Source organism: Giraffa tippelskirchi, chromosome 11 (assembly GCF_054371585.1).
Source record: "Giraffa tippelskirchi isolate mGirTip1 chromosome 11, T2T-mGirTip1v1.2.pri, whole genome shotgun sequence".
Taxonomy (NCBI): Eukaryota; Metazoa; Chordata; class Mammalia; order Artiodactyla; family Giraffidae; genus Giraffa; species Giraffa tippelskirchi.
In genome coordinates this window covers 15,601,273-15,626,295 of record NC_137285.1, presented here as the reverse complement: position 1 = coordinate 15,626,295, position 25,023 = coordinate 15,601,273, and the positions used below count along the sequence as shown (strand labels likewise).

Below are 25,023 nucleotides of genomic sequence, written 5' to 3'. Positions count from 1 at the left end.
AATCCAACAGTAAGCATTTTGGCCCCAAAACTCAGCAAAATAGAGTCCAATGGTCAAAAGTATGGGGCCTGAATGGAACCCGACTACTTGGGTTGAATATGTGCTCTACCCCTTTCTCTGAGCCTCAGTTCAATCACAAATATAAGGGACAGGGACTTCCCCGGCACTCCAGTGGTTAAGACTCTGTGCTTCTAATGGAAGGGGCATGGGTTCGATCCCTGCTCGGGGAACTAAGATCCTGTGAGCCACATGGTGTGGCCAAAAATTAAAAAAAAAAAAAAAAAAGGGTGAGTCAATAGGAGCACCCAGGTTGTTTCCTGGGGTTGTTTTTGTTTTTTAAAGACAAACTTCCCAGTGGCTTTCAGGGAAGAGTTTTTTTTTTTTTTTTTTTTTTTATTTTATTTTATATATTTTTGGCTGTTCTGGGTCTTCATACTTGGGCTTCTCATTGTGGTGGCTTCTTTTGTTGCGGAGCACAGGCTCTAGGGCTGGAGGGCTTCAGTAGTTGCAGCCTGGGCTCTAGAGCACAGGATCAACAGTTGTGGTGCATGGGGTTATTTGCTCCATGGCACGTGGGATCTTCCTGGATGAGGGATTGAACCTATGTCTCCTGCACTGGCTGGTGGATTCTTTACCACTGAGCTACCAGGGAAGACCCACCTGGGGTTGTTTTGAGTTAGATGAGGTGACTTGTGTGAAGACCTTAACTTAGTACATGGTAAGTACACGATAGAACCTATACCTCTAACAGGGATGTCTCAGAACTCCACAGCCACTAATGCTAGTGGGGTCAGAACAGAGTCCCCAGGTCACATTTACTCCTTCCCCTCAGGTGTTCCACCATAGGCCACAGCATCTTGGTGGTGCACTGCACCAAGCACTACAGGACTTGGCAAAAGTTCACAACTTTAACTTGAAAGTGAAAGTGAAGTCGTGTCCGACTCTTTTGGATCCCATGGACTGTAGCCTATCACACTTCTCCGACCACGGGATTTTCCAGGCAAGAGTACTGGAATGGGTTGCCATTTCCTTCACCACAGGATCTTCCCGACCCAGGGATGGAACCTGGGTCTTTAATTTATTTGAAGTTTATTGTTTACTTTTTTACTTCAGTAAAAAAAATGTTTCCATAATGTAAAATTTGCTACTTTCACCAGGTTTACGCATACAATTTAATGGCATTAGTTACATTCACAATGATATACAACCATCACTGCTATCAAGTTCCAAAATTTTCATCACCCCAAATGGAAACTCTGTACACATGAAGCAGTAACTCTTTACTCTCCCCTCTCCCAGCCCCTGATCACCTCTACTCTATCTTCTGTCTCTATGAATTTTCACATTCTAGGTATTTCATATAAGTGGAACCACATAACATTTGTCCTGTGTCTGGCTTACTTTACTTACTTAGCATAATGTTGTAAAAGTTCACCCATATTGTAGCATGTACCAGAATTTCATTCTTTTTATAGCTGAATAACATTCCATTGTATGTAGAGACCACATTTTACTTACCCATTCATCTTCCAGTGAACACTTGAGTTGATCTCATCTTTTAGTTATTGTGAACATTAGTGTACAAATATCTGCTTGAGTCCCTGCTTTCAAATCTTTGGGATATACATCTAGTAACAGGATTGCTGGATCATATGATAATTCTATACTTAACTTTTTAAAGAGACACCAAATTGTTTTCCACTGCACCGTTTTTATTCCCAGTAGAAGTGCACAGGGGGTCCAATTTCTCCACATCCTCATCTCTTGTGTCATTTTCTGTAGTTTATATGTTTATAATAATACCTCAACTGTCTCACAAAACAGCAAACTTATTGTTCTAAAATAACTGAGAAGTGATTAATTCTACTTTAGTATTTCTCACCTAGGGACAATATTTTCCACTTAAGGAACCTCTGACAATGTCTGGAAACATTGTTAGCTGTCATGATCGGGAACAGGGTGTTACTGGCATCTGGTGGGTAGAGTCCTGGGACACTGTTAAAACATCCTAGATGGACAGGACAGCCCCCACAACAAAGAACTGTATCAACAGGGCCAAGGTTGAGAAATGTTGTTCTAGTTTAACAGTTAGACTATATGCCAGTCTTCAAATGAGAGGCAAGGGATTCCAGAGGATACATGGGGCCTGTCATAAGGGAAAATATCGGGGTCCAAGTGATCAAGGCTTCAGTACTCCCTCCCCACTTCTTCTAGGACAACTTTTCATATAATTATTTTATATAATGGTCTTCCCTGTAAGATTCCATTCAAAGTTTTCACGTCTCTTTTCTATTTAAACATACATTTTAAAAAAGTTATTCTGGGACTTCCCTGGTGGTGCAGTGGTTGGGACTTGGAGCTTTCACTTCTGTGGCCCCAGGTTTGATTCCTGGTTTGGGAACTAAACCTCGGCAAGCCACAAGACATGGTCAAAAATAATTAATTTTTTAAAAACATCCATTATTCCAATCAAGTTGCTTTTGGCTGCCAGTAGTTGAGTGATACCACTGAGGACACAGGCTTTTTCCATTTCCCTGCTTGCTACCCTTAACACTCTGGTTCCCATCCTCAGACTTGTCTCCTCATGGCCTCAAGCTGATTGCTGCGATCTAGCCATCACATCCTCACATAGCCATGTACAAAGTCAGGAAAGGGCATGAGATGTTAGTTCAATCCCTGGCTCAGGAAAATCCCCTGGAAAAGGAAATGGCAACCCACTTCAGCATTCTGCCTGGGAAATCCTATGGACAGAGCAGCCTGGTGGGCTAGTCCATGGGGTCACAAAAGAGTCAGACACAACCTAACAACTAACACAACAAACACCCAAGAGGAAAATGTATCCCAGAATTCAGGGAAGAAATTTCCCTCTCTTCACTACCTTTGCATCACCTACTCAAGCCTAAAGCAATCATTGGCAATGACAATAAAATCACTACTTAAAAGTCTAGGCTCATCTAAGTTTACCCCATAAGGCTGGGCTTAGGGGGAAGGTGAAAATGCAAACAATAGGAGCTGTTGGAGGTACTAATCTGTAGACTGTTCCATTGGTGTTTTAAAATAGTTTTCTTGTCATTTGGTTTCAGATGCAAATAACAAAAACTTTATTATTTTTTTTTTAAGAAGGGATTATCCAGTTTATATAACTGAAAAATCCAGGGACAGACCTTGGCTTTGTATACACTTGGATATTGGCAGCCAGAAGCCATCAACAAAACTCAGCAGTGCTTTCTCCAGATCTTAATTCTGCTTCCTTCTGTGTTGGCTTCATTCTCAGGCTGTCTCTCCCCTGCTGGTGAAAGCATGACCACTGTGTCTGCATAAGCTGTGATTGGTCAGGCTTGAACCACGTGTTGATTGTTGAACAAACAAATCACTGTGGCTAAGGAAATGGAATAATCTGATTGGCCATCCTTGGATCACATGGCTCCCAGCAGCACTGGGGAAGGATGCACCACAAGCAGGAAGGGTAATGGAGGCCGGGTTTGCAAAATCAATACACACGCATTCCATATATAGAGTGGATATGTATATATTTTTGGCCTCTAGGTAATCAAGATATTATAAAAATGCATCAATTCATTCCACAAACATCTACTGAATGCTATGTACCAGACACAATGCACTGGAGAGGTAAATAAAGCAGGGTCTCTTCCACAAAAAATCTAACCCTCTACCACTAGGCCACTGTGTAACCCCGAATGAGTCCTCAACCTCTCCCATTCTCCTACACATCATGTGTAATAAGAAACAGCCAAAGTGCTTAATTTCTTTTCTTTAATATTTATTTTTGTGACACACTGGATCTTTAGCTGCGGCACACAAGATCTTTTAGTTGCAACATGTGGAATCTAGGGATGGAACCCAGGCCCCTGCATTGGAAGCACAGAGTCTTAACCACTGGACCACCAGGAAACTCCTTGGAGTGCTTGATTTCTGAGTTGATTTCCAATTCTGTACTCAATTAATTCCATCACTACCTCTCTAGAAACTGCATTGAATCCTTTTTTTTCCCCCTAGATGCTATCCATCAGGCCAGTTCCATTCTACTTGCATGGTTTGTTGCCACCACAGAGTAACAAATGAAAGAGGAGTGAAATCAACTCGATCAACTATGACTGAGAGACTGACCTTAGGCATCCAGAGTTCACTAAGTCTTGCAGCCAGTGAGCCACCTTATGGGTGACTGAGGTGAGGAAGCCCAGTAGAGAAAGAGGGGTCTGGGCAAGAGGGAGCAGGGAAGCCTAGCCCTGGGGAGGCAACTCTGAGCCACAGATGGTGCTCTTTCCCGGCTTCCAGCCCCAGCCTGGATGAGCCACTTCAAGGCCACATCTATTAAGGGTGCTTGGCAAAAAACAGACTCATTGGTACCCTCTGCAGATTGCAAACTAAAATTAGCAGTGGGAGTAAAGCTGACTCCTTCAGAGTGATTGCAGGGCCCTGGAGGTGTGGTCTTCTGCCCATTACTCATGATGCTGGCTTGCAGGGAAATGGTGTCAGGTACTTGAAATGTTTAGCGACCCTTGAAAGACAGAATATTGTAGCTGAGCCCAAGTGAATACGCCTGCTCTAACAATCTTTTATTCTTTCTCCAAAGGGATGAGCGTAGCAATAATCAAGAGGTAAGAGGCTAACAGCCCTCACATGAGGCATTGTGCAGGTTGGGCACTGCACAACTTAAGTGGCACCAGGTACACTGCTGGCTAAGGAAGCCTGGGTGAGTGTTGCCCCCTAGAGTAACGCAGTGCTCAACCTGTGTAACCACACAAGTCAGTCCTTAATGCTGACACCAAAATCAGGGAGAAAAGGCTGGTGTGGCAGGAATCCAGAGATTTTCAATCAGTCAACACATAATTTTTATATACTGAAGCGATATGTTAGATACATTGGGTTTGGGACTTCCCTGGCAGTCCAGTGGTTAGGATTCTGTGCTCTCATTGCAAGAGGCACGGGTCTGATCCCTGGTCAGTGAACCAAGATCCCACACAGTGAGGCAAAAAAACAGAGAGACAGAGAGAGACAGATAATATGTTAAATGAAATATGTTAACTTCATCTGTTCGTCTTCATGTGGCTACTAGAAAACTTTAAATCATACACGTGGCTTGTATTTGTCTTGGTACAGGGAACTGTGCTAATCTCTACCTTTCCTTATCCAGTTTGCATATAACCAGACAGAGATAAAGAAACCAACACAGGAAAGGTTAAACACCAGATTTAAATAACAGAACAAGAGATGTGCATGATGACCTGCCGAGTAAGGAGTACAGAGAGGAGTGCTAAGAGCCTGAAGGAGAAATGATATTAATATGGAATAGTGTGATGAGGAAGGAAATTTCTTCTTGGCTGCAAAAGAGCTAAGTGCTGTCCAGTTTACTGCCAAGAATGGGTTGTGAAATATGATGTATGAACAAGGACCTAGACTCAGAATGACTTATGGCAATGTGCTGTGTGTTTTGTGGAGAGTTCACTTTGAAATGCATTGTGTATACGTGAGTATGTGTATACTGGGGCTCAGGGAGGGTGCTAGATCTGATTCTCTTATTTCACTCACTCCCCTTGTGAACAAAGTTGTCAAGGGGATGTAGCCTATTACAGAAAGCCCAAACAAAACATACTTTCCAGAAAAGGATCAAATGTTCTAACCCTTCCCCATTAGCACCTTGCTTTTTGCGACCGAGATGAGCAAATGTTAAGTGTCACCAGAGGAGGGGCATGTTTTCACTCTATGAGCATTACTGACTGTTCACTGTGTACCAGACACTGTTGAAAGAGCAGTGAAGAAAGCAAAAAGCAAATGCTTTGTAACTTTCAGGAAGAAGAAATAAACCCCTGCCACCATGCAGGCCTTAAAATAGCAGTTAGATAAACACCCTAAAAGTACAAAAAGGAAATAATTAAAATGTTGTGAAGACTAGATACTTGGGTAGCTACCCATTCTCTTATTTGCCGTTCTCCTTTATAGGAGTTACAACCATTTAAAAAATAAGAGTTCAGAGTTAGCTGGAATTTTAAGAGTGGTAGATACAGCATTTCTCCTGCAGCAGAACAAACTCACAGGGAAGAATTGGGGGGTGGTGCTGTCCAAGGTACCAGTTGGAGACTCCATGAGCCTAGCTGGGATTTGAAAGTAATTATGAGTTCCCCTATAACTTTTCAGAGGTAACATTTTGCCCTCGATGTGTAAATGAGCATCACAATACACAGTTATGTCTATGTGTAACAAAAACAACTTTTCTTTCATGTATTTTTTAGTGTTTTATTTTTCTGTTTTCTGATTCATTGATTTCTGCTTTTATCTCAATTTCTGTTGCACTATCTCAGTTTTTTATTTTTATTTATTTTTTGGCTGCACTGGCGTGGTATGTGGGATCTTAGTTCCTCAACCAAGGACTGAACCCATGCCTCCTGCATTGGAAGGAAAGAGTCTTAACCACTGGACCACCAGGAAGTCCCTCTTTCATGTATTGTTACTTTAAATGTCCTGTCCCCATTGAAAGATAAGTTCCATTAAAATGCAAAGAATTAGGAAGTTTTTCTATCAATTCAGTTCAAATGGTTGTAAAGTATACTTCATCTTATAGATGATATTCTTCCTTAGACCCACCCATTTGAAAATCTCTCCTGCTTAGATGTGGAAGTTGAAGATTCAACTGTCTACAAGATCAGTTGTTATTTAGTCGCTAAGTCGTATCTGACTCTTTCAACTCCATGGACTATAGCCCATCAGGCTCCTCTGTCCATGGGATTTCCCAGGCAAGAATACTGCAGTGGGTTGCCATTTCCTTCTCCAAGGGATCTTCCCAACCCAGAGATCCAGCCCATGTCTTCTGCATTGTTAGGTAGATTATTTACCACTGAGCCACCAGGGCAAAGTAAATAACTGAAATGGGGCATTTAAATAGTAACTGACATGGCTTCCGAGTTGGGGAGATTAACAGGCATGGTGGGACTGGTTACTAGGAAAGTGTGTGCTGTCCAAAGGGAGACACCTCTACTTAACGCCAGACATTGTGTTCATGTAAGACAAACTCAGTCTTACTAAGTTAGCTAGTTATTCAGGAGATGTTCAAAAATCTCTCAATTAAAAAAAAAAAAAGTCTAGTTAATTCAACTTCTTACTGTTCACTGTATAAGCCAAAGAGGACACCTTTGGGTTGGATCTTACAGGCTTCCGCTTTGCAATCTGTTCAAGACTGGTTCTCTTACTTGAAATCTCATATACTTAAAAGATTGGAAGATGTAAAAACAGGTATTTTCTTCCCCATTTCAAAGATGGAAAAATTGAGGTACAAAACATCTTAGAGTAATTGACAGAAGCCAGCACCTCCAGGGCCCAGCCAAAACCCTGAAAGAGTCAGCTCCATGTCCACTGTTAATTTTAGCCTACAACTGCAGAGAGTACCAATAAGTGTTTTTGCCAAGTATTTTTGACTTTGTGGACCAGTCTTTTTCATAACTACTCAACTCTGCCCTTTTAGTGTGAAAGCAATCATGGACAATGTGTAAATTTATGGGCGTGGCTGTGCTCCAATAAGACAATTCACCAAAGCAGGTCACAGGCTGGATTTGGTCTGTGGGTCATGGTTTGCTGACCCCTGGTTCAGAAGAAGAATATGATGATGTGGACTTCCTTAATGGTTCAGTGGTTGGGACTCCACACTTCTAATGCAAGGGGCACAGGTTTGATCCTGTCTGCATGGGGCATAGTTCCTTGGGAACTATGCTCCCACATGTGTGCAGTACAGCCAAAAAGAAAAAGACATGTGTAATAGGATAAGGCATACTATTCAGTTCAAGAAGTCGACTGCATAAACACTTAAACCCCTGGAATTTAAATCAAAATCCACGGTAATCATGGGAGATGAGATAACAAAAACAAAATTGCTAAAGTGATTTTAGGCCACAAAAAGTCAAAATTCTACCATAGTGTGTCCAGTATGGACCATGCCTAGATCAGTTCTGGATAAAGTAACATGAACAGGAGCATGTTCAACCAAGATTAGTGATAAAAAGACTCAACCAGAAAAGGCTTTATGTCTCATCTGGTGGGTGGACCTGCCACCCCACTCCACCCCACCCCCATTCCGCTGCTGGTGGCCACTGCATGGAAAAGGATCATGAGACGTTACATGAGGACTGAGAGAGAATGAGGGCCAAGACTGATTAGTAATGTCTGTCAAGGGTATAAAGGAGAATACTGATGAGTGTGCCACGCAACTGCCATCTTTAAAACATACCACGTGGGGAAGGACGAAGTGAAAGAAAGTGAAGTCACTCAGTCGTGTCCAACTCTTTGTGACCCCATGGATTGTAGCCTACCAGGCATCTCCATCCATGGGATTTTCCAGGCAAGAGTACTGGAGTGGGTTGCCATTTCCTTCTCCAGGGGATCTTCCCGACCCAGGGATTGAACCCAGGTCTCCCGCATTGTAGGCAGATGATTTTACCGTCTGAGCCACCAGGGAAGATAGTCAACAAATGGAATTTGCTATCCCAAATAAGTTGTATAACCCAAAATATAATTTTCTTCCAACTGGCAAAATAGTATTATACTTTCTAAATATTAATCTTATCTTGCTAATAATGAACATGACTTATCCAAAATAGTTTTTATTACAGCAGACAGTAGGGGGCCAGGCTAGGTCACCTCTGAATATTCTTCTCAGCCCTGCACAGGACTCTGATTTTTCAAGACGTCTCATTGTACTATCCCAGCTGTGTTCTGGGTGGCTTAGTCTTCCCAACAGCTTTGCTTTGAAGATGTCATGAATATTTAAACACACTTTAGGCTAAACATTTTTCACGCTTCTCATTTCACCCACAGTCCAAAGGTGGGTTTTGTTTGGCAAGAAAGCTCATTTTTGAGATGTGTGTATGCACATATATATGCATATAAACCCACTGGCATTGTTTTATATACACATACTCGGACCTCCAAGGTGTGTGTATGTAAATTCCTCCTCTTAAATTTTGACACTCGGCTCCGAAGTCAAAGTCTGTAGGTCAAGGCCACTGACATGTCTTCAGGCATGAACCAGCAGGTGTGCTTAGTATGGATGGACTGATTATTTAGAAACGACTTGTGAGTGCTCCCACTGCAATTATTCATTTGCTCTGACCTCAGAACCACAGTGACAGTGAGAAAGCCAATGTCCTCTTATTGGTGTTGATGAGGAAGAGGTTCAATGAGTCACAGAAGGTCCCAGAGAGAGATGGGGACAGGCAAGGCATGAAGGGTTGGTTAAGTATACATAAAGTGTTTTGTTTTTGTTGTTGTTTTAGGTTTTACACCCATCAGAGTGGAGAGAATAGGCAGAGAAAAAAAAAACTGACTGTAGAAGCTGAATGTAGATGAAAAAAACAAAACACAACAGTGCTGCGATGAACACTGGGGTACACGTATCTCTTTCAATTCTGGTTTCCTCGGTGTGTATGCCCAGCAGTGGGATTGCTGGGTCATATGGCAGTTCTATTTCCAGTTTTTTGAGGAATCTCCACACTGTTCTCCATAGTGGCTGTACTAGTTTGCATTCCCACCAACAGTGTAAGAGGGTTCCCTTTCTTCACACCCTCTCCAGCATTTATTGCTTGTAGACTTCTGGATAGCAGCCATTCTGACTGGCGTGAAATGGTACCTCATTGTAGTTTTGATTTGCATTTCTCTAATAATGAGTGATGTTGAGCATAATAGCCAGGACATGGAAACAACCTAGATGTCCATCAACAGACGAATGGATAAAAAAGCTGTGGTATATATACACAATGGAATATTACTCAGCCATTAAAAAGAATACATTTGAATCAGTTCTAATGAGGTGGATGAAACTGGAGCCCATTATACAGAGTGAAGTAAGCCAGAAAGAAAAACACCAATACAGTATACTAATGCATATATATGGAATTTAGAAAGATGGTAACAATAACCCTATATGCGAGACAGAAAAAGAGACACAGATACATAGAACAGTCTTATGGACTCTGTGGGAGAAAGTGAGGGTGGGATGATCTGAGAGAATAGCACTGAAACATGTATATTATCATATGTGAAACAGAACGCCAGTCCAGGTTCGATGCATGAGACAAGTGCTCAGGGCTGAGGCAATGGGATGACCCAGAGGGATGGGATGGGGAGGGAGGTGGGAGGGGGGTTCAGGATGGGGAACACATGTAAACCCATGGCTGATTCATGTCACTGTATGGCAAAAACCACTACAATACTGTAAAGTAATTAGCCTCCAACTAAAATAAATAAATTAATTTAAAAAAATTAAAATAAAATGGAAGATAAAAAGGCAAAAAAAAAAAAAAAAACACAACAGTGGATAAAGCAGAGGAACATGGAATACCAGCACCTAATCAGGAAGGAAGATGCCTCTAGAAACAAAAGTGAAGGCAGTGGGAATGACTGAAATTCAGCTTAAGAAGCTGTAAGTTCCCCAGATCTGTCTCCCTATTTCCTGTAGCAAGATTGCCAAGATCCCAACCTGGAAAGAGACTGGAGATTTCTCCTCTAGAGAAGGTAAAACTAAAGGTCTCTGGACTAAAGGACTCCAGAACTGGGTCCTACATTTAAAAAAAAAGAGAGAGAGAGAATGAAAAATTACAGAATAATTTTTTTTTAATTTGTTTTAATGAAAGAGCAAAAGTTAAACTCCATATAAAGTTTAGAAAATAAACTTAAGGAAATCATCCAGAACAGAAAGGAAAAAAGACAAAGAAAAGTAGGAAATAAATGAAAATTTAAAGACTGCTAAAGGAAGTCGACTATCCAACAGGAATCCTAGAGTGCAAGAACAGAAAAAATAGAGGGGAGGAAACCATCCATTATATAATTTATCTATCTCTGCATAAGAGAAAAGTCACCCCAGGGCTTCCCTGGTGGTTCAGTGGTAGAGAATCTGCCTGTCAGTCCAGGAAACATAGGTTCAACCCCTGGTTTAGAAAGGCCCCACATGCCACGGAGCAACTAAACCTGTGCACCACAACTATTGAGCCTGTACTCTGCAACAAGATAAGTCACTGCTATGAGAAGCCATGCACCACAACTACAGAGTAGCCCCCACTCTGTAAAACTAAAGAAAAACCCATGCGATAATGAAGACCTGGTTCAGTCAATAAATATATATATAAGCTATTTTTTTTTTAATCACCACAACCACACAGAAAACTTATAACAAACATTTATTCTCTTACCTTGTTTCTGAAGGACAGGATCTGGGAGCTGCTTAATGGCGTAGTTCTGGCTCAGGGTCCTCCAAGAGGCTTCAAGCAAGGTGCCAGCAAGGGTTGCTGTCTCATCGGAGGCTGGACTGGGGCTTAGAGGAATTTCTCCAGAGTGACTCACTCACATGGCTACTAGCAGAAGCCTCAGTTGCTAACTGGCTGTTGGCAGGAGGCCTCCCCATAAGGCACATAGTAGCTGGCTTCTCCCAGGAGAGAGAGAACATGACCAAATGGAAGTCAGTGTCTTTTATACCCCAATCTCAGCAGGGAGTTACTATCACTTCACTGTATGCTGTTGGTCACAGAGACCAACCCTGGTCCAATAACGAGAGTGAACTGTACAAGGGTATGATTATCAGGAGGTGAAGATCACTGGGATCATCTTGGAGGCTGACTACCACATCCATGAAATATGTATGTGTGTGTACATTTATATATGTGTGTGTGTGTATATAATATATATATATAAAATCCTGAAATTCTGAGAATTAAAAAATACATATAATATTTAATATTAATACAATATTTTAATGTGTTAATATTAAATATATTAAATATATATATTTAAATATTTCATCTCTCAGAATTTGAGGATCTTAGTTTCCAGAATTGAAAAAGCCCACTAACCACTCAGCACTATGAGCCCACACCACAGCCCACTGTCATGGACTTTCAAAACACCAAGGATCCTATGAGCTTCCAGAGATGTTAAAAACTCAGATCACTGAAGAAGATACACAGATGACCCACAGGCACATGAAAAGGTACTCAGAGAAATGAAGATCAAAGCCACGATGAGATGTTACTTCACACCTGTAAAATGGTTATTATCAAAAAGACAAGAGTTAACAAGTGCTGGCCAGGATATGGAGAAAAGGAAACTCTTGTGCAGTGTTGGTGGGAATGTAAATTTGGACAGCTATTATGGAAAAAGTATCGAGGTTCCTCAAGAAGTTAAAAATAGAACTACCAGATGATCCAGCCATCCCACTCTTGGGTATATATCCAAAGAAGATGAAATCATCATCTCAAAGAAATATCTGCACCAACTTGTCACCAAAGAATTATTCACAATCGCCAAGACATGAGAAAAACCTGTGTTCACTGATAGATGAATGGATAAAGAAAATGTGGTACAGGGAAGTCTCTGGCAGTCCAGCGGTTAGGACTCAGTGCTTTCACTGCTATGGGACCAGGTTCAATCCCTGGTCAGGAAACTAAGATCTCGCCAAAATAAAAAAACCACATGCACACACACACAAAAAGGAAATCCTACCATTTGCAACAATATCTATGAACCTTGAGGGCATTATGCTAAGTGAAATAAACAAAATAAAAATGTTGCATATAACTTACATGTGGAAGCTAAAAAAAAAAAAAAATGAACTGATAGAAACAGAGTAGATTCGTGGTTGCCAAAGGCGGGGTGTAGGAGCTGGAGGAAATGAGTGAAGGTGCTCAGTGGTACAAACTTCCAGTTATAAAATAAATAAAGTCTGAGGATGTAATGGTCAGCATGGTGACTATAGTTAACAATACTGTACTGTGTGATTGGAAGTTACTAAGACAGTAGATCTTAAAAGTTCTTACCACACACACACAAACTGATAACTAATGAGGTGATGGATATGCTAAACTAGCCTTATTGACAATCATAACACACACATGTATCAAATTATGTTGTACACCTCAAACTTGTACACAATTTCATGAACCAAGTATATAGTGATGAATTAGCTGGAGAAAAAGGTCATATCAAAAAATCAGTAGTCAGAGTGGCTTTTAGACTTCTCAAACACAACATTGGAAGCTAGAAAGCAATAAACAGTGCCTTCAAAATCTTACAGAATAACGATCTCCAAGCCAGAATTAAACCCTCCAAAATGGAGAAACACTGGAGAAGAAACAACCAAATTTTAGAAGGTGGAAAGTAAATGGAAAAAAAAAAAAAACTGAATTTTAAAACCTGACAATGAAGAACTTGAAAATAATGAATTAGCAGCACAAAGAATTTTTAGAAATGGACGTCCAGGGAGGGAGGGGCTGTTTGAAATACCCGTTAAGAGCTAAGTACTTAAGACGCCTTTTCAGTTCTGGAAATGTAAGGGACTAAATTCTGGGCATGAAAAATGTAGTTATACCAGCCAAAGTATCAACAGAAGTACAAGAATAGAAGTGTTTTGAATCACGCTTGGTAAGTTACTGCAAGATGCGTTCTACCCAAATTGGGGAGGAAGTAGAGAAACAAGAAATGGGAGAGCCAAACACAAAGAGAGAGAGATATAGGGGAGCTCCAGGATGGTGGTAAGGAGGGGAACCCCAGAGGGACAGCTATGTGCCAGGCTGCAGGCCAACTAGTTCAGAGTGGAGGTCAGAGGCCCTCAGGCAGGAAGCTTCTCAGGGTGATGGAACGGATGGAATACCTAGTGCATCTCAACTTCTTATAGGGAATTGAGACACTCATTGAAGTCTTTGAGGTCAAATTTGTAAGAGTACATAGAAAACCAACAAAACAAAAGTGAGGGGAAAATGCAAGGTAATTATTAACTCCTGGGGGAAACATTGTCCAGGAAAGAAAAGGCAACCACAGTTTACAACATGACTCAGCTGCAACTATTTACAGCCATAAGAATGTAAACACTGAATACTGACCTAATCAAAATTACTAAAGATCTATTTTGGGGGAGTACAGAATGGCTTCCACAGGAGGAATTGAATAGAGAATGCCTACGACGGATATGTTCAGCATTAGTAACAAGGAGATATAGAAGTTAAATACCAAAATAATCAGCTTAAGGAGGTGAGGTGGTTGGTTCTGGGAGGGGAAATGAAGGAGAAAACAGAGGTCTACTGTATTTTGTGGCCACTTCACAGAATCCTTTGACTTTCTAAATTGCATGTGCATTACTTTGATCTTAGAGAGAGATTAATAAGCTGCAATCAGAAATCAGGCAATAGTCACCTATTCATTTATTCCATAAGCATTTAATGTGTGCCTACTGTATACCAGTCCCCGGGAATTTGGAGGAAAAACCAAGTTTCTTGATCCAGGCCCTTTCTTCACTGGATCATAGTCCATTAGGTTTCCTAGCACAACCAGAGGGGTAGTGGTTCAAACTGTTTAGAGAGGCATTAATATGGTAAAGAGGAGAGGCCTGGACACCTGCTTGGTCTTGAATTTCAAGCCCTGTGGCTAGTGGTTTCGGTTGGCTTACTGTGGGCAAGGAGCAGTGAGTTTAGCCTCAAGTCACGATGGGACACAAGCAGGTAGGAAAGATGACAACTAAGATAACAACGGTCTCTAACAGGGGCAGTGAGCGATGCGGGATACATTTTCTAAAGTGCTAAAGGAAACCTAAAGGCTTAAGGCCTTTAGCCTCAAGCATGAGGGCCATTGTTCTGGCTGCTTGCTTTCCATGACCTCATTTAATCCTCACAGTGAACTTCGGAGGTGGCTTACCAGGTGTGAAAATGGAAAGGGTTGACTCCAATCATATTTAAGCATCTTCTGGACTTTGGTAGTCTGTTAGGGACAGGGGAAGCCAATGGGCAAAGGAAACATATGAAGGGGGTGCAGAGGTGAACACATTTTTACTCCTCTGAGCCTCCATTTCCTCATCTGGAAAGCTGTTGTTGTTGTTTAGTTGCTAAGTTGTGTCCGACTCTTTTGCAACCCCATGGAATATAGCCTGCCAGACTCCTCTGTCCATGGGATTTCCCAGGCAAGAATACTGGAGTGGGGGCTTCTTTGGTGACTCAGTGGTAAAGAATCCACCTGCTAATGCAGGAGACAAGGGTTTGATCCCTGATTCGCGAAGATTCCACATGCTGCAGAGCAACTAAGCCCAGGCGCCACAACTACTGAGCCCACATGCTGCAACTACTGAAGCTTGTGCATGCCTAGAACCTGTGCTCCACAACAAGCGGAGCCACCGCAGTGAGAAGCCTCTGCACCCTAACTAGAGATTAGCCCTGCTCGCCGCAACTAGAGAAAGCCCATGCAGCAACAAAGACCCAGCACAACCATAAATAAATTAATTTTTTTTAAAAAGAATACTGGACTGGATTGCCATTTCCTTCTCTAGGGGATCAAACCTATGTCTCCTGCACTGTAGACAGATTCTTTACCACTAAGCCACCAGGGAAGCCCCCTTCTGGAAACTTGGGGAATCATTAAGACACATCTCTCATGCTTGTTGAGTGCGTTAGATAAGATGATGTATGGAAAAGTTCTTAGCGTCACCTGGGCACAGAGTAAGTGCTCAATTAACAAGAGCCCTTATTCCTTCCTAGTCCTCGTATGCTTACAGGGCTCTCCCACACTTGGGAGTTCTGAAAGCTCCCACTCCTGGTAAGGGCAGTGCAACATGCTTGTGGGAAGAAGGGGGATCAAAGCAGAAGAAAAGGGAGTCAAATAGAATTACTGTCTAACAGGGATGTGTGCTGTTGCCCTTTATTGGTTTTACATATGAGTTAGTTTACGAATACTTTCAGGAGCATGTAAGTGTGAAATTGGAAAGCATCACTGCAGGACCGCCACGAGCCACTGCACTAGCAATATAAAAGGGGAGGAGGGCGGGGGACATGGTGGGCCGGGGAGAGCGAGAAAAGGAGAGAGGTGGGGAAAAACAGAAGGTGAGCCCCAGAAGGGATGGAAGGACAAAAAGATACGGGGCTGGGGAGCAAACTGGCTTTGAAGTTCAAAGCACATTCATGCAGGTTGATGGCTGCACACACACTTCTTTGACTTTTTCTATATGCCCCCCACTCTCCCACCTCCATGCTTTCACTCCAGCTGTTTCCTCCATGTGATTCCCATTCCCCGCCACAGACACTGCTCAAGGCTGGCCGAGCTTTCAGGCCAAGCTCAGATTTTATTTTCTTTCAGGAGAAATTATAAAGTGTTCCGTGGTTAATAAGCATACAGACCCTGGGTCAGCAAGACCTGCTTTGGAATTGAGTTTGGTTGAACTTGAGGCAAGTTTCTTCACCTGTAGAAACCTTAGCTTTCCAATCCGTGAAATGTAGATCTGTAGTCACAACCTCATAGGGTTACAATAAATAATAAATGATAATGTACACAAAGGCTAAACCATATGCTCAATAAATGTCAGCTGCTATTATTTTCTTGATCACCCACATTCCAGACCCACTTCCTCCAAACCTATTACACTGAACCAGAATTACTGACAACCATGGAACCATGCTTTTATCTCTAAATCCTCAAAAAGAGCCTCGTCTACTACATAACATAAAATAGATGTGGCATAAATATCATGTGAATTGAATGCAATGACTATCACAGTCTCTGATTATGGATTGTTTCAAGAAGAAAAAACATCCCAAGCAATTGGCTACGGTGACCAGATGACCATGGGTAGGTTCCCGATCTTGTCAGGGATGAGTGAGGCTCTCTAGGAAACCATTCTGTGGCAGAGACACGTCAGCTCCCATAATAGTAAGAACAAGGAACAACTAACAGGTACTAAGGTCTCACAACATCCTAAACAAGCACTTGCTACTTCTAAGTGCTTTACCCCAAATAAATCAGCTAATCCTCTAAACAACTCCATGGAAAAGGGACAATTCTCACCACCATTTCACAGAGGAGGAAACTTAAGAATGACCAGCTGTCCTGGTTTGCCAGGATCTGAGGGGGTTCCTGGGATGTAAGATTCCAGTGCTAAACCCAGAAAAGTCCCAGGCACGGCGGGGTGAGTGCCTAACACTGAAGCACACAGATGTTATGTAAATGCCCCAAGGTCAATGAGTGGCCAAACCAGGATGACAAACCCAGGACCCCCATCACCTCTACTGCAGACACAAAGGCAAAAGTGAATCTACTGAGGCAACAAATTAGCCAGGTCATAAAGTGGACTCTCCACCAGGCTTCCCAGAGTCTGACACGAGCACGTATTCAAATGACTGTCCCAATCGTGTTTTAGCCGTGCACTGCCCAGAGCTAGCCACGTGACTCTCAGGCAAGTTGTTATCATCCCTGGGCCTCTGATGCTTTCACTTTCAAGATGAAGGAAGGGGTCTGACTAACTCAGGGATGGCAAATAACAGGCTCCCTTTACCCACGGTAGGTGAAAGTAAATGATTAGACTACTCTTTCCCACTCCATCCAAACTTGGGCCACAGAATCCTTCTCAACCCAACAGAGTCGGTATTCACAACCCATTTGTAGCTGATTTTTAGCATGGTTTCCTAAGCCAACATCTTTATCTTCATTGTCCACTGACACTCAACCAACCAGCTTCCCAGGAATCACTCTGGTCTCTTAGGATTCAGCTCTCAGGCTGACACTTAAGGACAGCAGACAGATGGCCACAGGATGACAATGGAAGGGACAGACTCCATAGACTGGGCACTCCCTGTCCAGCCCTGTGTTATGGACACCTCACCATTGTACAGCACCATGGACAAGGGCAGGGACTCAGGAGAGACCACCTGGCCTTGGCTTCCTGGCTCACTCACTGTATACAAGCAGTGTGATCTTCAGCAAGTTACCTAAGCTGATTCCCCATTTCCTCAACTACATAATAAGGATTATAAAACTACCTACCTCATAGGATTATAAGGATTCAATTAGTTAATATATGTAAAATGCCTAGGACACAGTAAGCAGATGTGTTAGTATTATTAGAATCCTCAAAATCACCCTCCAAGGTGGATATTATTATTTAACAGATGAGGGAACTGAGGTTCAGAGGGATTATGTTGCCCAAGGTCACATGGCTAGTTAAGCAGCAAAGCCGGATTCAAAGGCTGATTTCTAAGGCTTCGCTCTGCCACACTGCATCTCTGTAAACACTTGATGGTGAAATAAGCGATTCTTGACTGTTGGCAGGGCCTTGCCTGGATTCCTAGGGCTGCCCTCCCCCCACTGCAGCACCTGCTTGTTCTCTCCTGGCTGGCTCTGGAATACCACCTGCTTTTACCCCTGGTCCATCCACACCACTGGCAAAGGGAGCACTGATGCCAACACATCTGAGCATCAGCCTACAGAAAACCAGAACCCAGACTGCTGAGTCTCCAGCTCCTGTGAAACAGGGGAGAGAAGCTTTACCACTTTGATTATTGATCTTCCCCAATCTGTCAAGTGAATTCTTCCATTTTATAGATCTCTGTTTTTCAGGGAATTGAGCAGACATAGATTAGAGAAAATGGGTTAAAGGGATTACGCACCTAGGTACCTATGCTGTGTCTTATCTACCTCACTCCCCTGGGGAGCCTCCTAAACATATATCTCTTTGTCTTAATAATCACACCTATTCACAAAAATATCAATTCCAGTTAGCACTAAAAAAGTTGGTATAGCTAATGTATTTCTGGCCATGCTATTATGTCCAGCAAGGGTGAGCTAGTGGTGCCATATTTCTAGTTCATTCCATCTAGTGCTTTTTTTGACCAAGCCGTGCAGTCCCCTGACCAGGGATCAAACCCGTACCCCCTGCAATGAAGTGCAATGTCTTAACTACTGGACCGCCAAGGAAGTCCCAATGCGCCTTGCTGGGAAAGTGCTTACCCAAAGATGGGGCTTGGGGAGTCTCTAACATTAGTGAGAGGCCAGAAATTGGTTCCGTTCTTGCTTCTGCCCAGGTGGCCAGTGGGTGCCGAGCTTGCAGCAAGTGACATGGAACTGTGCACCTCTTCCAGCTGGTGACTCCACAGGATGCAATGTGCAGAGTGCAGCACCATGTCAGATGTTTAGCTCTCAGCCCACATTTTAGAACCAGGTCAATGGCTCCTAACCCTCCTCCTCACTTTATACACAGGAAAGGCAGGAAGAAAGTGGGCTGGAAAAACAGATCCGTGTTTCCCTCCCAAGCCTTGCTCTCACTGCTTGTGAGATCAACTCAGCTCCATCCAAATGGAAGACTCTTTGTGTTCTCAACGGTTCCTTCTTTGCCAGAACTGGCGCACTTGTGCCTTTTCAAAGGAAGGCAACCTTCTGGCCAGGAGCTTGGCTCTCTCTGCTCTCCTACCAAGGGAGAATGCCAGAGTCAGCTGGCAAGGGGAAGGGTCCAACCAAGTAAGTGTTTTCACCTCTAAAATTTGCTCTGGATGTGTGTCCAAGAGGTGAGAGCAGATAAAAGCAAACAGCCAGGGAAGCGCTGAAGGAGAAAGGTGAGAATGCTGAATCTGATTTTAACAGAAGAGGTTGGGAAAGTACAGCAAAAGGTAGTAGGTAGCAAAGCTGGCTTAGAATCCAAAAGATCTGGACCCAGCCCCTCAGTATGTGACCTTAGAGAAGTTACTGAATCATTTTCTGTGACTAACGGAACCTGCTTCCTCCTCCGTAAACTAGTGGTAACAACGACGTACTCCCTCCAAGACTGTTACAAGGCTTCGACAAGAGGATACAGGTGACGGGCACAGCACCAGGAGATGGAGCCATGCTTACTGACCAGTCTGCCTCACTCTACCCATCATTCTACACTAACACCGCTTGACAGCTACCATTCACGGAGCACTTACCAGGCATGGTGCTGATCTCTGGGTTTCAAAGAAGTAAGCCTCGGACTGATTTTGTATCAGTACTCTTCAACAGATTACTGCCACGATTAAGTGAGAAAACACCTCCTACGGAGGGTTTAGTCTAGTGCCTGATATATAAAGTACTCAGGTAAAAGGCAGATACTAACATCAAGGGCAAGACACATTTGCCTTGGTAACGAATAGGAGAGTGAGCTGGTTGACCTGAGTCTGAACCACACCCTCTGCTGCCAGCTCTCACATCCCTGCTCCACAGCCCCTAGCCTACACCAGACACTTGGCTCTTCTACAACTATGGAAGGACCCACAGACGTGAAGAGCTTGAAGGGTACGGTGATTAGAACAGAGGAAACTTGTCGGGCTAGCAGTTACCCTGGCAAGGAGTGATAACTGAAAGTCTACGGAGCTCATGGACGCTGTTTCTTGGTCTAGATGCTGGTTACATGTACGTGCTCACACCGAGAAACAACTTCTACAATCAGGATTTGTGCACTTTTCTGTGCGACTGTTGTGGTGGTTCAGTTGCTAAGTCGTGTCTGACTCTGCGGCCCCACGGGCTGCAGCAAGTCAGGTTTCTCTGTGCTCTACCATCACTCAGAGTTTGCTCCAATTCACGTCCGCTGAACCAGTGATGCTGTCTAACCATCTCTTCCTCTGCTGCCCCCTTCTCCTTTAGCCTTCAATCTTTCCCAGGATCGGGGTCATTTCCAATGAGTTGTACAAATGTTACGATAACAATAAAAAATTATTCAGATTGTGACTGCCCTTCTCCATTACCCAAAGTGTGGAGCAGCCCTTCCCAATGGGTGTTACAAGCACAACTGGGCTGCAAGCACAAGATGTTGTTGGCCCCCAGGGGCAGAAAGCGGCCTCACCACTTTACCCTCCCGGGGAGCTGCAGAAACACCATGTTTTTTGGTGAGACTGGCAAGTACTGCTCTCGAGTTCTCAATGAACAGCATCCTCCTCATCAGACCAGTTTACCTTAAGGCCTTTCCTGCCTTAGGTCAACCGTAATCAGGTTCTTCTATCCTTTCCGACCAGAAGACAGCTTAACTGGCTACACTTAAGGGTCGACAACTGTAGACTGGCTCTTTACAGACCTGGAAGTTCATCCTGGACATCACGCATATCTCACTCTTCACAGCTAGCTAATGTCTAGGAGGTCCCTCCCTCTTCTCCAACTTCCTTCCCCCATGACCACTGAAGGGAAAACCCAAAATTAATTTTAGTCATTTAGGGAATCAATGGTTGTCACACAGACTACGTGCTGGTTTTCTCTTTGAAAGTTTATTGTCATTTAAAGAAAAAAAATAAAACCTTCTACTTGTTACATTCACCTCTCAGAACATTTAATGTACCAGTTAATGATGTTATTGTATAAAAAAAAAAAAAGCCCACCAACTGCTTGAAATGGCTGTAAGTTATTATTTTTTGCCATGTTCTGGTATTAAAGTGATTTAAACTCTTTGGAAAAAATGGTGTAACATTAAGTACTGAGATTTCAATTTCCCAGATTAGAAACAAGATTTTTTTATCAGGAGGAATTTTAGTAAAAAATTCAAGGGTAAAAGGAAATGTTAATAGAAAATAAAAAACAAAAATATTGTAAAAAATAGGATCCCCCTCCCCACCCTCCACCCTGTCAAGTTAGGTAAAAAAAAAAAAACAAAATCATTGCAACCAAACCCATTCCATCCCACCCTCTGTATTTCTCTTAGAAAAGTCACCCAATTCTAAACACAGGGTCTCACACACCAATACAAGTAGCTTGACTTGCAGATCAGCTTCTGGGATCTTCTACTGGCCCCAGTTAGAATTTCTTTAAACAAAAACTTAAAGTTAGGTAGTTAGACTTCTATAAATACTGGTATCCAAATCAAGGAAAATATCCTGGCTTTGGTATGGCTACAGTAATCTGGAAATTGTTCAAGAGGACACTGGCTTAGAGAGGGAGGTGAGGGAGACATACAACTCCTAAGTGGAGGTAAAATAAATATTAGGACACACCCGCAGCAAACACTGTGGGTAACACTTGAGGCCTCGAACAAAACATGTGTACAGGTTCTTGATCAGGATCACACACATACAGCTTCTTGAACAAAATAACACACATACAGGTTCTTGATCAATTAACATATGTACAGGTTATTGATTGGAATTGTCTGGACCAAACTTTATCCAAGTACCACTTGCAGGAAATAGTTTGAATCTGGGAATTTATCTGGTGCCTGGACGAGATAAAGGCCTTTTGGAAGAAGAATAACCACCTGGGCTAAAAGCCAGGCCCCTCTTATTCTAGGAAGCTCAGAATCTGTTTTTTCCTTGGGGCTCTTCCCTCTCTGGTCACCAACCACAAGGGTCTATCTGAGGGGCAGAACTGCTGACTCTTCATCTCTGGAGTGACTCAATAAAAAGCAAGTCTGCCAGGATCAGGAATATAATTGACTGTGCCATGTCACAAGTGGACCACGTGGTTTCCCCCATTCTCACCACATCATGCCTGTTAAGGGCTGTGAGGATACTGAGGAGAAGGCAGTGGTGTGGCGGAGTCCATGCTGAAGCGTGGCCTCAAACATCCTCCAATTTACAGAACAGAAAATGTTAAAGTGCCTGGTCTTCAAATCACTAATCTTTTCATGAAAGCACAAAGGAACCACCAGGCAAGGGCAGAAAACAAAGTGAGCTGCTGCTGCTTCAGTGCTGAAAAGTTGTTATCAATACAATCCTTACCACCACCACTCCCCCAAAGAAACTCTAGAGCAGCAGTAGGAAAACAAAACAATCATTAAAAAAAAAATTTTTTTGTTTTAAACCATCTTTGATGGCAACACGCACAAAATACATCTAAATAAATTTCCAGTACAGTGTGCAAGGGGAACAAAGAGCACCCTGATATTATGGGGGGTGACACACACCACAGCGAAAATTCAGCCAAGAGAGAGCCGCCCTTACAGCAAAGGCTGCCAAGAAAAAATAAAAAGTGAAGGCCCTGTTTAGTGCAGATCTGGTTCACTATTGTAAAAATCATCACCGTGGGAGGCTGGAAGGCAGTAAAGAAACTCAGAACGCCCAGGCAACTTCTGATAAATGACGTCATTTATCCTGTTTTCTAAATGAGACTCCAACATCGGAAGAATATGAGAGAAAAACTGGATTACAAATTAAAACTCAAATGTACCTGTACAAGCCTTTACTCTGGGTCACTAAGGTTTGGTCTCTGCTGAAGCCAGGACTCTGGAGAAGATAATCTACTTGTCCTCACAGCTCCGCAACCTACTTTGGGACATGTGTATCAAGAGATAACACGAAGACAATCACTTGAGACCAAGGGAATTGCTTACAAAGGTTTCCTAGGACGCATAACGTCTACTGATTGCTCAGAGATGCTAACACTTGACCCAAATACTTTAACATCTTAAGACGGCAACAAGAATATCAAAGCAAACAATCAGCCAGTAAGTCATCTGTCCAATTTGGAGAGTGAAGGAACGCGAGCAGGGCAGGCTGTTTCATCAGGATTCATTTAGGGAGAGTGTAGGTTTAATGGTGGTCACGGCTTTCTTTGTCTCCAACCTGGGCCAGAGCTCCTGAGAGCTGACAAGGTTTCATGGGTTTGGAATGGCCAAGGTGAAACACTGGCATCAGCAACAAGAGTGTGATCCGAGTCAGAGTGTATAGATTACTGATGTCTCCACCATCCATCTCACCTCCCCACCATCCATCTCACCTCCCCACCGACCACAGACAACCCAGATCATCAGCTGGCAGAAGGGACCACCTCATCTACTTGGGAGCAGGAGGCAGCAGTGAACTACACACTACAATTTCTGAAATGATCACTTCGTGTTCCAGATTGAACTAGAATAAATCTGTGTGAATAAACCACTTGCCTTAAACAACATTTGACATACGGTACCTTCAGCACTTTATGAATATAAAACACTCTCCCTGCCCCAGCCCCATTTACTGCAGTGCACATTGTCTCCCACGCGAATTTTTCTGTCTTTCAGCTGGTGGAATGGATGGCACACACCAGACGTTTAACACAAGACATCTGTTTCTCCAAGAAGGCTTAGAGTCCGGAGAATGACTCTCCTTCTGCTAGGACCTCTGCCCCAAGCTTCTAGGGAAGCAGCAAACTGCGCTCGACAAGAAAGGGACCTACGTGATCCACTGGTTGGATTCAAAAGGTGAAAATGCATTGCAGAGCGTACCCCTTCCTGCTCCTCGCCATGGAAGAAAGACCTACAGATAATAGAGAGAGCTGTGCCTTCAAACTCAGAGAAGGCTTTAAAAGAGAAAAAAAAAAAAGACAAAGCATAAGCAGAAAAAAAAAAAAAAAAAAAAAATCGGTAAAGCCAACTCCCAGTGCTCTGGAGAGTACAACAATCTCAGGGTGACGGATGACCGGAAGAAGTCAGTGCACGGAAAGAAGGACACAAGGTGGGACGGGGCTGGCCACGAGAGCGCCTTGCAGAGTCCACCACAGTGTTCTCCATCTGCCAAGGCCAAGGAGCCATTCCCAAGTTAAAAATTTTCTATTAAGAAAACAAAACAAAACCAAAAACCATTCCAGAAGAGGGGTCGAGGGAAGAAGAATACTGGAGAACATCAAGCCGCTGACCTCCGGCGGATCACGAAGAGCCCACGCTGAAGCTGGCCCAAGTAAATCCTCATCTTGGTGCTGTCACTTGTCTTCCTCACCCAGATCTGTGGGGGAGAAGGAAAAGGAACAGGATGAGAGGCCAGTACTGAGCGACACGTTTCAGAGCACAGGGATGTCTGCATGAACTAGGTGCCAGCAGACAGCTGGCAACCTCTTCCTGTCCACCCAAGAGGCCTTCACAGGCACCTCCTTGACCTCTGGCCTCCACTGCAGAGAGCAGGCATCCGCCCTTGAACTCATTTCTTCCAGTCATCTCTTTTACAACTTTTGAGTACAAAAATGGAAAGCACAGTGATCCTGAGTTTCTTTTTCATTTCTGCCTCCATCTTAAGGACTCTTTCTGGTTTGGTCTGATGACGGCATTAGCAACATTAAGACACACATATTGATAAACCAACTTCCAATCAAATAGGAAAATATTTTCTTTGCCCCACAGGACTTTCATGGTACAGCCTTCCAGAACTCTAGTTTCCTGGCAATTAAGGCTAATGGTCATAACAAGAAAGGATAGAAAAATTAACAACAAAAAATGCCCTAAGTGAATGAAAGTCCAATTAGGATTCTGAGAAGGCAAAATTAGCTTAAGACAGTTCTTCCCTCCTGACCGTATCATTCTCCCACAGATGCGAT

At 43.1% G+C, this 25,023-nt stretch overlaps 1 protein-coding gene across 8 annotated transcripts in view; it reads right to left on the bottom strand.

The window, feature by feature from the left end:
* Window positions 1-25,023, bottom strand: part of SUDS3 (SIN3A corepressor complex component SDS3) — a 161,313-nt gene that overhangs the window by 99,925 nt on the left and 36,365 nt on the right. For 4 of the 8 annotated variants that reach the window (XM_081539774.1, XM_081539773.1, XM_081539765.1 and 1 more), the window contains 2 exons: window positions 24,352-24,437; window positions 20,996-23,972 (listed from right to left, as the gene is read on the bottom strand). In XM_081539774.1, the coding sequence (XP_081395900.1) occupies window positions 23,768-23,972; window positions 24,352-24,437 (291 nt within the window). In that variant the 3' untranslated portion in view covers window positions 20,996-23,767. Of the gene's footprint in view, window positions 1-20,995; window positions 24,438-25,023 lie in introns of those variants that run through there. The other 4 variants (XM_081539771.1, XM_081539768.1, XM_081539766.1 and 1 more) reach the window with 3 other exon arrangements.